Here is a 14492-nt window from a genome sequence, read left to right on the forward strand (position 1 = left end):
TAAGGTTATCCAAAAAATAGTGCTCGATACCGTAGTAGAGCGCAATATATGTATGTGTGGGAAAAAAATCACAAGACTATTTCATCTCTACAGGCCTGTTTCATGAGGGGGGGTACCCTCAATCATCAGGAGATTTTAATGGGAGCATTCGCATACCATGGTTTATATAGGGCACAGAGTGGGTGGGTACAGGCTGGCCTAGGGGCGTGGTGATTGGCTCATGTGTTACCTAGGAGGTGTTTCCGTCTATGGCGGCATGTTGTTACAATTTCGCTGCGCTTGTTGAGGGATGACAGGTCTGGACGGTAAATAATAAACAGTTTCTCTTTCAAGCATAGGTTGCATCTTTTATTACCACTATTGTAAGGTGTGCTGGATGCAAGAATTTGCCATGTTATTGAATATTCAACATTATTGTCTTTGAGGTCCCAAATGTGTTTGCTGAGTTCTGTGGTATTTCGCAGGTTTTTGTTCCTGAAAGAAGCCTTGTGATTGTTCCATCTGGTTTTGAATTCTCCCTCGGTTAATCCTACATATGTGTCGGATGTGTTAATGTCCTTGCGTATTACCTTAGATTGGTAGACAACTGATGTTTGTAAGCACCCCCCGTTGAGAGGGCAATCAGGTTTCTTTCGACAGTTACATCCTTTGTTGGTTTTGGAGTCGCTCTGTCTGGGGGTCGACGGCTCATTTGCAATTGTTTTGTTGTGGTTTGAGATGATTTGTCGTATATTGTTCATGCAGCTGTAGCTCAATTTAATGTTGTTCTTGTTGAATACTTTTCTTAGGGTGTTGTCTTTGGGAAAGTGTTTGTCAATCAGATTGAGGAATTTGTGTCCAATGTTCGTTGAGACGTTTTTGCTGTATGGGGGGTTGTACCAGATGATGTCGTTTCGTTTTCTGTTCTTTTTTGGCTGGTTTCCTGGCGTGGGTTCATAGGTGAGGGTGAAATTGTATCCGCTTTCATCAAGGGCTTTTTGGTACGGGGGGGTTGCTTGGTCAAATTCAGCTTTGCTAGATGACAGCATCGATAGCCTTTTATTGATTCCGGTAGGTATTCTTTTCGTGGTGGTAATCAAATGGTTCAACAACATCCAAGACAAACAACAGCACAACTTTATCTCCTTTGATATCGAGGAATTTTACCCTTCCATCACGCAAGACCTACTGACTCAAGCACTAGACTTCGCCTCAGACTACGACTCAATCACAGGCAACGAAAGAAACATCATCATCCACGCAAAAAACTCCATTCTCATCCACAACAGTACACCATGGCAAAAAAAGAACAATGCAACATTTGACGTCACTATGGGAAGTTTTGACGGAGCAGAAACGTGTGAACTCGTTGGGAGTTTCCTCCTCTCCCAGCTCGCTAGCCTCAATCTGAACCTTGGTATTTACCGTGATGACGGACTGGCAGTGTGTCGCGCCTCGCCAAGGAGCAGCGAGAATACCAAGAAGCGCATATGCCAAATTTTCAAAGAGAACGGCCTACGGATCACGATTGAAGCCAACAAGCAAACCGTCAACTTCCTTGACGTCACTTTCAACCTGAGAAATAACAGCTACCAACCATTCACGAAACCCAACACAACACTCCAATACGTGCACCATGACAGCAACCACCCACCCACCACCACGAAAAGAATACCTACCGGAATTAATAAAAGGCTATCGATGCTGTCATCTAGCAAAGCTGAATTTGACCAAGCAACCCCCCCGTACCAAAAAGCCCTTGATGAAAGCGGATACAATTTCACCCTCACCTATGAACCAACGCCAGGAAACCAACCAAAAAAGAACAGAAAACGAAACGACATCATCTGGTACAACCCCCCATACAGCAAAAACGTCTCAACTAACATTGGACACAAATTCCTCAATCTGATTGACAAACACTTTCCCAAAGACAACATCCTAAGAAAAGTATTCAACAAGAACAACATTAAAACATTAAATTGAGCTACAGCTGTATGAACAATATACGACAAATCATCTCAAACCACAACAAAACAATTGCAAATGAGCCGTCGGCCCCCGGACAGAGCGACTCCAAAACCAACAAAGGCTGCAACTGCCGAAAGAAACTTGATTGCCCTATCAACGGGGGGTGCTTACAAACATCAGTTGTCTACCAATCTAAGGTAACACGCAAGGACATTAACACATCCGACACATATGTAGGATTAACCGAGGGAGAGTTCAAAACCAGATGGAACAATCACAAGGCTTCTTTCAGGAACCAAAACCTGCGGAATACCACAGAACTCAGCAAACACATTTGGGACCTCAAAGACAATAATGTTGAATATTCAATAACATGGCAAATTCTTGCATCCAGCACACCTTACAATAGTGGTAATAAAAGATGCAACCTATGCTTGAAAGAGAAACTGTTTATTATTTACCGTCCAGACCTGTCATCCCTCAACAAGCGCAGCGAAATTGTAACAGCATGCCGCCACAGACGGAAACACCTCCTAGGTAACACATGAGCCAATCACCACGCCCCTACGCCAGCCTGTACCCACCCACTCTGTGCCCTATATAAACCATGGTATGTGAATGCTCCCATTAAAATCTCCTGATGATTGAGGGAACCCCCTCATGAAACAGGCCTGTAGAGATGAAATAGTCTTGTGATTTTTTTCCCACACATACATATACATATATATATATATATATATATATACATACATACACATACATATATACATATATATATATATATATATATATACGCACACATATACGTATATATATATATATATATATATATATATATATATATATACGGCGTGGCGCAGTGGGAGAGTGGCCGTGCGCGACTCGAGGGTCCCTGGTTCAATCCCCACCTAGTACCAACCTCGTCATGTCCTGAGCAAGACACTTCACCCTTGCTCCTGATGGGTGCTGGTTAGCGCCTTGCATGGCAGCTCCCTCCATCAGTGTGTGAATGTGTGTGTGAATGGGTAAATGTGGAAGTAGTGTCAAAGCGCTTTGAGTACCTTGAAGGTAGAAAAGCGCTATACAAGTACAACCCATTTATCATTTATTTATTTATACACGTGTATATATATATATATATATATATATATATATATATATATATATATATATATATATATATATATATATATATATATATATATATATATATATATATATATATATAAAAATATATGTATATATATATATATATATATATATATATATATATATATATATATATATATATATATATATATATAAGAATTGCAAATTTCAAAAATATAGACATGCCTGACTGACAGTAAGTGCAATAATTATAATAACACTAACATTGGCACCAGCTGCTTTACAAGTGTGTAATGAAAGCGTAGCACAAGGCAGTGAAACCCACAAAAAAGGATGACAGGTAAACACAGCCCCAGGCATCCAATTTCCCTCCGCTGTATACGCTGTGACAAGAATGTGGAGACAGGATGGAAAATGTTATTCATTAAAGGAAACATTCCAGGTGTCACCATGAACGATTCCAACGCACCTTCAAGGAGCTTGAATGCAACACTTTCTTTGCTACTAAAACAAAGCAGGAATGTAAACAAACCTTGTGCACTAATCTGTCCATTCATTCATTCATTCATTGACATTCATTCATTCATTTAATATCTAGTACACAGGAAATAGAGGACAAATAGCAGCTATATTAGGAGCACTATATTGGATTTTATATTAAAGGTGTGCTGGAGGGGTGCTGGAGCCTATCCCAAATCCCCCCTACCAGAGCCTCAGGGCGTAAAATTAAAATGTGGTCATAAATACGAGTACCGTATTTTTCGGACTATAAGGCGCACTTAAAATCCTTGAATTTTCTCAAAAATCGACAGTGCCCCTTATACTTAGACTCCTCTTCCTCCTATCCAGGAGATCGCAAAAAGCCGCTGCCTGACCAGGGCTCAGAAAATCTGCAAAGACTCCTCCCACCCCCACCAAGGGACTGTTTTCACTGCTGGACTCTAGAAAGAGGTTCCGCAGCCTCCGAAGCAGAACCTCCAGGTTCTGTAACAGCTTCTTCCCTTTAGGCCGTAAGAGTCTTGAACGCATCATAATTAAATCATCCCCTCAACTCCCCCCAAAATAAATTAACTCGCTGGAATAAAAAAGACAATATAACATACATCCATAAACGTGGACGCAATATATTTATCTGTACAATAATCTATTTATTTATTTATATTTATTTATTTATTTTTTATATATATATATATTTATATATTATTTATATATATTTATTTATTTATATATATGCACCGTATTGCTTTTTTATCCTGCACTACCATGAGCTTATGTAACAAAATGTCGTTCTTATCTGTGCTGTAAAGTTCAAATTTGAATGACAATAAAAAGGAAGTCTAAGTCTAAGTCTATAACCAACCCGGAGTGCCTAATGTACGGAATAATTCTGCTTGTGCTTACCGACCTCGAAGCTATTTTATTTGGTACATGGTGTAATGATAAGTGTGACCAGTAGATGGCAGTCACACATAATAGACACGTGTAAACTGCAAGATGACGCCAGTAAACAACACCAAAACTTTAAATGTTCCATTGAGAGTATAGAACATAACACACGGCGCTGAAAAATCTGTCAAAATGTTTTTACTTCGGTAAGCTATGAAGCCGCACCGCTTGATGGATTGTCAACATACGAGTATTATTGTAGTGTGTGTATAAGGACTGCAAAATGGCCCCTATTAGCTATTTTACATGGCGTTTTGTTTCGCAATATTATGCAAAACGAACTTTTCTTACCTTCTGGTACCTGCTGACGTGTATTTGAGATATGCATAAGTCCTGAAAATTTGCGTGGGTCCGCCTTTGTAGTTCGTGCGGACACCGTAGTCATAAGCTTCTTCTTTTTCTCTACCTTCTTGTTATGTAATTGTTCATTCTCCGCTGTTGCCATTTCTAATACAAAGTAGCGTAAAGTTCTTACTAGAGATAAATGCTTTAAAATGTAATATCCTACACTTCTCTTTTGTAAAGTAAATCTGAACAGCCGATATGGGCATCTACATCAACTATATGATTTGCCTGAGAAGCTGGACAGGACAAAAAAAGAGAAAAAAATTAAAATAAAATAAAATAAAATGTAATATCGGAAATTATCGGTATCGTTGTTGTTTTTTTTATCGGTATCGTTGTTTTTTATTTTATTTATTGTTTTATTTTATATTAAATCAACATAAAAAACACAAGATACACTTACAATTAGTGCACCAACCCAAAAAACCTCTTAATTACCGATACCGATATCAACCGATACCGATATATACAGTCGTGGAATTAACACATTATTATGCCTAATTTGGACAACCAGGTATGGTAAAGATAAGGTCCTTTTTTCAAAAAAATTCATAAAATAAGATAAATAAATTAAAAACATTTTCTTGAATAAAAAAAAGAAAGTAAAACAATATAAAAACAGTTACATAGAAACTAGTAATTAATGAACCGAAATTTTTGTGTACCGTTACACCCTTAGTCGGGAGTGGTGCCAAAAACAGATCTAAAACTGTGTCAGTCTGCAAACCTAGGGGAAACATTATGAACAATACTGTGGATCTGTAGATATCTAAACAAGTGTTGGAATTTCTACACAGTATTTTACCTTTAGATTGATTTTCATCTACCAACCTCTTTTGGCAGTCTTTTTGACACCTCCATGTCCCATGTAATGTTCCACAGAATGTTTAGGTTTTTTTTAGAAGATCATTTACTAACATTATTGTCATTGGAACCATAATGTAGAATTCTATAACATGCATGCAAAAAAACTCCCATTTGGCAACCCTATCCTGTAGCCACGCCCCCTCAGGCAATATACTTCCGGTGTTGTAACCTTCTCGCTGGCTACTAATAAATACTGTAGAACTACAACTGGTTCAAAAACTAATGCTTAAAAACGCGGATTTCCGCATTTTGGCGGACTTTTAACATGCCTGAAACCAACAAACTTGACAAGGTTGCCATCAATTTTCTCTCCAGTTTCATAAAATACAAGGTATCTCAAATACAAAACCCAAAACCAGTGAAGTTGGCACGTTGAGTAAATGGTAAATAAAAACAGAATACAATGATTTGTAAATCTTTTTTAACTTATATTCAATTGGATAGACTGCAAAGACAAGATATTTAATGTTCACACTGAGAAACTACATTTTTTGGGGGGCAAATAAATATTAACTTAGAATTTAATGGCAGCAACACAAAGTTGTCACTGGGGCATTTTTACGAATTCTTTCCCATTCTTGCTTGATGTACAGCTTAAGTTGTTCAACAGTCCGGGAGTCTCTGTTGTGCTATTTTAGGCTTCATAATGCGCCACACATTTTCAATGGGAGACAGGTCTGGACTACAGGCAGGCCAGTCTAGTACCCGCACTCTTTTACTATGAAGCCACGCTGTTTTAACACGGGACTTGGCATTGTCTTGTTGAAATAAGCAGGGGCGCCATAATAACGTTGCTTGGATGGCAACATATGTTGCACCAAAACTTGTATGTACCTTTCAGCATTAATGGTGTCTTCACAGATGTGTAAGTTACTCATGCCTTTGGCACTAATACACCCCCATACCATCACACATGCTGGCTTTTACACTTTGCGCCTAGAACAATCCGGATGGTTCTTTTCCACTTTGTTCCGGAGGACACGACGTCCACAGTGTCCAAAAACAATTTGAAATGTGGACTCGTCAGACCACAGAACACTCCTCCACTTTGCATCAGTCCATCTTAGATGAGCTGGGGCCCAGCGAAGCCGGCTACATTTCTGGGTGTTGTTGATAAATGGCTTTGGCTATGCATAGTAGAGTTTTAACTTGCACTTATAGATGTAGCAACCAACTGTAGTTACTGACAGTGGTGTTACTCAGCTCATGTGGTGATATCCTTTTCACACTGATGTCGCTTTTTGATGCAGTATCGCCTGAGGGATCAAAGGTCCATAATATCCTCGCTTACATGCAGTGATTTCTCCAGATTCTCTGAACCCTTTGATGATATTACGGACCGTAGATGGTGAAATCCCTAAATTTCTTGCTATAGCTGGTTGAGAAATGTTGTTCTTAAACTGTTGGACAATTTGCTCGGGCATGTGTTGACAAAGTGGTGACCCTCGCCCCGTCCTTGTTTGTGAATGACTGAGCATTTCATGGAATCTACTTTTATACCCAATCATGGCACCCACCTGTTCCCAATTAGCCTGTTCACCTGTGGGATGTTCCAAATAAGTGTTTGATGAGCATTCCTCAACTTTCTCAGTCTTTTTTGCCACTTGTGCCAGCATTTTTGAAACATGTTGCAGGCATCAAATTCCAAATGAGCTAATATTTGCAAAAAATAACAACGTTTTCTAGTTCGAAGGTTAAGTATCTTGTCTTTGCAGTCTATTCAATTGAATATAAGTTGAAAAGGATTTGCAAATCATTGTATTCTGTTTTTATTTACCATTTACACAACGTGACAACTTCACTGGTTAAAATGCATTGTCAGATGCCTGTTGGGATACATCGTGGTCATCTCCCACCAAGTATTTGTAGTTAAATAGAGGATATGAGAAGGACGTAACTCACCCAGCATGAGGAGCATCATGAAGACAGCCATGTTGGTCCTCATACAGTACACGCTGTCAGCCTGCATGGGACAACAAACACACACAAATACTGTTTAGACTGTAACCAAGAAAAATACATATTGTTGGCATTACTAAGCTCTAGCTCATACTAGAGATGTCCGATAATATCGGCAGGCCGATATTATCGGCCGATAAATGCGTTAAAATGTAATATCGGAAATTATCGGTATCGTTTTTTTAATTATCGGCATCATTTTTTTTTAGTTTTTTTTTTATTAAATCAACATAAAAAACAAGATACACTTACAATTAATGCGCCAACCCAAAAAACCTCCCTCCCCCATTTACCATACTTGCCAACCCTCCCAGATTTTCCGGGAGACTCCCGAAATTCAGCGCCTCTCCCGAAAACCTCCCGGGACAAATTTTCTCCCGAAAATCTCCCGAAATTCAGACGGAGCTGGAGGCCACGCCCCCTCCAGCTCCATGCGGACCTGAGTGACGTGTTGACAGCCTGTTCACACGTCCGCTTTCCCACAATATAAACAGCTAATGATCGAGGGCGAGTTCTTGGTTTCTTATGTGGGTTTATTGTTAGGCAGTTTCATTAACGTCCTCCCAGCGCGGTAACAACACACAACAACAGCAGTCAAGTTTTCGTCTACCGTAAAGCAGTTCGTCTGCCGTAAACAGCAATGTTGTGACACTTTTAAACAGGACAATACTGCCATCTACTGTACATGCATATGTGACCCACCCATAATGTGTCACATTTTTGTGTTGATTTATTTATTTTATTTTGTGGTTTGAATTCGTTTTTGGAGCTGTCATTACACATTTATCAGTATTCACATTGGTCAGTAGGGGGCAGTAGGGCGTTTCTTCCCAATTGAATGCTATCACCTGCAGACCGGAAGTGTCCTGTCATTCTGATGAGCGCGACCAGTCTGTGAACAATTGAAACGTCCTGTGTGCTTTTTCCTCCTGTATAACAGGTTAGTTTTGGTGAATCAACTCACTGAATAATATCCATGTGATCTTTATAAGTTTAAGTACACATTCTGATGGTGGAGCCTAACTCTAACGTGTTTGTGAGTTGTAGTTTGTATTTGTGAATGAATCCAGTGCACAGCTGCAGTAATCAATACAAACAGGCGACGTGAGTGCGCAATGTTTATATAGGAACTTCTGATCCTAATTCAGACTCCCAAATTAGAGCTCCCGTTTTCTTATTGATTTTATAATGTATATTTGTACAATGTGTGTGTTCTGAAATAGTGACAGAGAATAGAACAAGGATGGACAATTCAACCCTTAACTCAACAATGAGTAGATGAGTGTTATGTGTGTGTATATGTGTAAATAAATGAACACTGAAATTCAAGTATTTATTTTATTTATTTATACATATATATATATATATATATATATGTATACATATATATATATATATATGTAATAAAAAAATAAAAAAATAAAATAAAATATATATATATATATATATATATATATATATATATATATATATATATATATATTAGAGATGCGCGGTTTGCGGGCACAACCGCGGAGTCCGCGGATTATCCGCGGATCGGGCGGATGAAATTAAAAAAAATTAGATTTTATCGGCGGGTCGGGTCGGGTCGGGTCGGGTGGTTGAAATAAAAAACAATTTGATTTTAAATAGATTCAGGCGGGTGGCAGTTAAACCAATTGGTAAATATATATACATAGTTAAATGTTGTTACCCACATACGAAAAACGAGCAGGCACCTGCTGCATATGCCACAACAGAAGAAAAAAAAAAAAAGAGATGGACACTTTTACGGAGCGGAGAAGGGACGCCTCGCCGGGGACCGGGACCGAGGCCCCTTCCCCCGAGAGGGCCCCACCGGGAGCCGTAGCTGAAGCGATACCGAGAAGGGCCCGACGCACGTCCAGGGTCACCACCGCGCCCACCGCACCGACACCCCGCCTCGACCGCCTTCGCCGCGGCCGGCGTCACGCGCAGCAGGTAAGCAGCTTACCTGCCCGCCACCCCCGTGGCCGGGGGCTCGTAACAGGGGTCACTCCGCGCGCTCCGCCCGCGCAGCTTACCTGCCCGCCACCCCTGTTGCCGGGGGCGCGTAACAGGGGTCACTCCGCGCGCAGTGCGCTCACGAAAGGGGTGGGGCTCACCCTGGTTGATACAGACAGCAGCTAGGACAGTGGCCATGGAAGTCGGAACCCGCTAAGGAGTGTGTAACAACCCACCTGCCGAATCAACTAGCCCTGAAAATGGATGGCGCTGGAGCGTCGGGCCCATATACCCGGCCGTCGCCGGCAGCGAGACGCGCTTGGAGGTGCGCCCAGCGCGGCTCCCATATGATTGCGCACTGGTGTGCGTCTGGGTCGTGACAGCGTGGCACGCGAATGTTAGTGCTGCATTGGATCAGTCTCCTTTCTTTAACAGGCAAAAGCTTTATAACCTCACTAATGCCTTGCATCGTCTATATTAGATATATAACAACGGGCGGGTGCGGGCGGATGCGGTTCTGATCAAATGTTAGATCGGGTGGATTGCGGATGGTTGACGACTTTCTGATGCGGTTGCGGATGAAATAATTGCCTATCCGCGCATCTCTAATATATATATATATAGCTAGAATACACTGAAAGTCAAGTATTTCTTATATATATATATATATATATATAGCTAGAACTCACTGAAAGTCAAGTATTTCTTATATATATATATATATATATATATATATATATATATATCTCAACCACGCCCCCAACCACGCCCCCGGCCCCACCCCCCGGAATCGGAGGTCTCAAGGTTGGCAAGTATGCAAGTATACACTCATTCACACAGAAGGGTTGTTTCTTCCTGTTATTAATATTCTGGTTCCTACATTATATATCAATATATATCAATACAGTCTGCAAGGGATACAGTCCGTAAGCACACATGATTAGTCCACTAATAGTACTAACCTTTAACAGTTAATTTGACTCATTTTCATTAATTACTAGTTTCTATGTAACTGTTTTTATATTGTTTTACTTTCTTTTTTATTCAAGAAAATGTTTTTAATTTATTTATCTATTATAAAAATTTATTATTAATCTACTTGTTCATCTACTAGTAGTCTCTGCTTACTTTCTCTTTTAACATGTTCTAACTACACTTCTGTTAAAATGTAATAATCACTTATTCTTCTGTTGTTTGGATGCTTTACATTAGTTTTGGATGATACCACACATTTGGGTATCAATCCGATACCAAGTAGTTACAGGATCATACATAGGTCATATTCAAAGTCCTCATGTGTCCAGGGACGTACTTCCTGAGTTTATAAACATAATATCATTTTTTTTTAAACAAAAGAAGATTGTTGTGATGCTAAAACATATCGATGTAGTATCGATCAGATACGCTCCTGTACTTGGTATCATTACAGTGGATGTTAGGCGCAGATCCAAATGTAAACGTTTGTTTACATTTTGACGCAGGTGAGCTACGGCAGTGTTTTTCAACCATTTTTGAGCCAAGGCACATTTTTTGTGTTGAGAAAAATGCGGAGGCACACCATCAGAAGAAATCATTAAAAAACAAAACTCAGTTGACAGTAAAAAGTCGTCGTCGCAATTGTTGGATATGACTTTAAACCATAACCAACTATGTATCAATATAGCTCTTGTCTCAAAGTAAGGGTACTGTCACCACCTGTAACATCACGCTCTGACTTATTCAGACTTTTTTGCTGATTTCCTGTGCTTAGTGTTTTAGTTCTTGTCTTGCGCTCCTATTTTGGTGCCTTTTTCTCTATTTTTTGGTATTTTCCTGTAGCAGTTTCATGTCTTCCTTTGAGCGATATTTCCCGCATCTACTTTGTTTTAGCAATCAAGAATATTTCAGTTGTTTTTATCCTTCTTTGTGGGGACATTGTTGATTGTCATGTCATATTTGGATGTACTTTGTGGACTAAGCAGTAAGTCTTTGCTGTCGTCCAGCATTCTGTTTTTGTTTACTTTTGTAGCCAGTTCAGTTTTAGTTTCGTTCTGCATAGCCTTCCCTAAGCTTCAATGCCTTTTCTTACGTGCACTCACCTTTTGTTTATTTTTGGTTTAAGCATTGGACACATTTTTTACCTGCACACTGCCTCCTGCTGTTTCCGACATCTACAAAGCAATTAGCTACCGGATGCCACCTACTGATATGGAAGAGTATTACACGGTTACTCTGCCGAGCTCTAGACAGCACCGACACTCAACAACAACACATCATTTGCAGACTATAATTACAAGTTTGCAAAAAATATTTTTAACCCAAATAGGTGAAACTAGATAATCTCCCACGGCACACCAGACTGTATCTCACGGCACACAGTGGTTGAAAAACACTGAGCTACGGTGTGTAGTGAAGCATGTTTCGCTATTCCTCGTCCTGCAGTGATAATGATACTTGTCAGAAACGTACTTTATTTGTTGCCATGGAGGCGAGGATTAGTGATTTAGAAGTAGCTAAAACACTGTGGATGGACGTTAGCCGCTAGCTAGATAGCCATGTCTTAAAGCACCTCTTCCTGAGGGCGTTTCAGTGTTATAGCTTCACCTTTATCGTTAGTTTCTAAGCCAAAATGCGTCCATTCTCCCTTTTCTGTTCACACACATTGTCTGTTTTTTTTTTTTGGTCGTTTTTTTTTTGTTGTCCTGTCCAGCTTCTCAGGCAAATCATACAGTTGATGTAGATGCCCGTATCGGCTGTTCAGATTTACTTTACAAAAGAGAAGTGTAGGATATTTCTCTTGTTGCCTTATTTGTATTTGACTTTATTAAATGTGTTAAAAAATAAATAAATAAAAATATGACCACCCTCAGTGTGACATGTATGGCTGTTCCTCAAGTATGTCTTGCAATACCTTACGTGTGTCTGTAGAAACCTCGTACAACATGTGTCTGGGCCGGCACGCTGTTAGGATGGAGAAAAAGGTGATGCGGTGACAGTTTCTAGAGGACACTAAAGGCAGTGCCATCACGGCACGCCCTCGATATTGTCGAAAACCTTTTACCACACTGTGATTGGTGGATTCTTTCAGCTCCGCACACAACCCTGTCAAGCGCCATTCATTTAAAACTAGCGGGCCGCACCAACAATAAACTTTCATATTAAGGTGGGGGCCGCAAAATAACGTCTCGCGGGCCGCAATTGGCCTACGGGCCGCATGTTTTGAGACCCCTGCACGGAATTTCAATTCATTTTCCTTCTATTTGAATTGCACTTCTACTTGCTGTTTGCCACTTATATTCAAATTCAATTAACTCGGACTTTGGAGACATTCAAAATTCCATTCGAAATTTGGCAGAAGCCAGGCGTGAAAAGTGCCTTTGTTGCGAATTGACGCCAGGCGAAATGAATTGGACTTGATGGAAGGTCGACCGTGTTATAAGGCGACAATGCTGATGCTTGGCTGCTTTGTGAGCAACAAGGGCCTTCCCTTTGTGTGCACAAGCTCTTCAAACACAGCCATGGCTGGATGGAATGACAAACCCTGGAAATAATGTGTTTGTGTGTGTGCATACGCAGTGCATGTGTGGAAACACGTGGTCAGGCAAGGACTAGCATGTTTTCACGCCGCAACACGCTAAACCAACCTGACCTCTAAAACAAAGTGGTGGTAGGCGAGGAGATATTAAAGAAAGAAGGACATCAAAGGGATGTTACTTACAGTATTATAATAATAATAGTTTATTTTGAACATGCAATTATTATAATAATAGTAATAGTAAGAATAATTTCTTTAGAACATGCATAAAGTGCATCACATATTCACGGTTTCTCATCACAACATGACTGAAAAGGAGTAGGAAGAAACGGAGCTTTTTTAATCCTACCTTTTTTTGGTTTTATTACAATTTCTTACACTTTAGTTTTACCGTGCTCACTTTGTAAGACGAACAATTACATAAGTGAATAATCAATAAAGTTTGCATGGATAAGTAGTAGGGATGTCCGATAACGGCTTTTTGCCGATATCAGATATTCCGATATTGTCCAACTCTTTAATTACCGATACCGATATCAACCGATACCGATATTAACCGATATATGCAGTCGTGGAATTAACACATTATTATGCCTAATTTGGACAACTAGGTATGGTGAAGATAAGGTACTTTTTAAAACAAATAATAAAATAAGATAAATAAATTAAAAACATTTTCTTGAGTAAAAAAGAAAGTAAAACAATATAAAAACAGTTACATAGAAACTAGTAATTAATGAAAATGAGTAAATTAACTGTTAAAGGTTAGTACTATTAGTGGACCAGCAGCACGCACAATCATGTGTGCTTACGGACTGTATCCCTTGCAGACTGTATTGATATATATTGATATATAATGTAGGAACCAGAATATTAATAACAGAAAGAAACGACCCTTTTGTGTGAATGAGTGTAAATGGGGGAGGAAAGTTTTTTGGGTTGGTGCACTAATTGTAAGTGTATCTTGTGTTTTTTATGTTGATTTAATTAAAAAAAAAACGGGAAAAAAAAACAAACAAATAAAACAATACCGATAATTAAAAAAACGATACCGATAATTTCCGATATTACATTTTAAAGCATTTATCGGTCGATATTATCGGACATCCCTAATAAGTAGTTTATGAGTTCTGAGTCACACAATGAGATGAATAAGATCATCTAATTTTTCGATAATGTTCAAAATAAATGGTAAATGGGTTATACTTGTATAGCGCTTTTCTACCTTCAAGGTACCCAAAGCGCTTTGACACTATTTCCACATTCACACACACATTCACACACTGATGGCGGGAGCTGCCATGCAAGGCGCTAACCACGACGCATGAGGAGCAGGGGT

At 39.6% G+C, this 14492-nt stretch overlaps 1 protein-coding gene across 2 annotated transcripts in view; it reads right to left on the bottom strand.

Annotated features, from left to right (window-relative positions):
• The window catches only part of lamb2l (laminin, beta 2-like), a 172685-nt gene that overhangs the window by 113120 nt on the left and 45073 nt on the right, over positions 1–14492 (bottom strand). For both annotated transcript variants that reach the window (XM_061924733.2, XM_061924725.2), the window contains exon 2: positions 7621–7681. In XM_061924733.2, the coding sequence (XP_061780717.2) occupies positions 7621–7663 (43 nt within the window). In that variant the 5' untranslated portion in view covers positions 7664–7681. The remainder of the gene's footprint in view (positions 1–7620; positions 7682–14492) is intronic.

The sequence above is a fragment of the Nerophis lumbriciformis genome, linkage group LG01 (genome assembly GCF_033978685.3).
Source record: "Nerophis lumbriciformis linkage group LG01, RoL_Nlum_v2.1, whole genome shotgun sequence".
NCBI lineage: Eukaryota > Metazoa > Chordata > Actinopteri > Syngnathiformes > Syngnathidae > Nerophis > Nerophis lumbriciformis.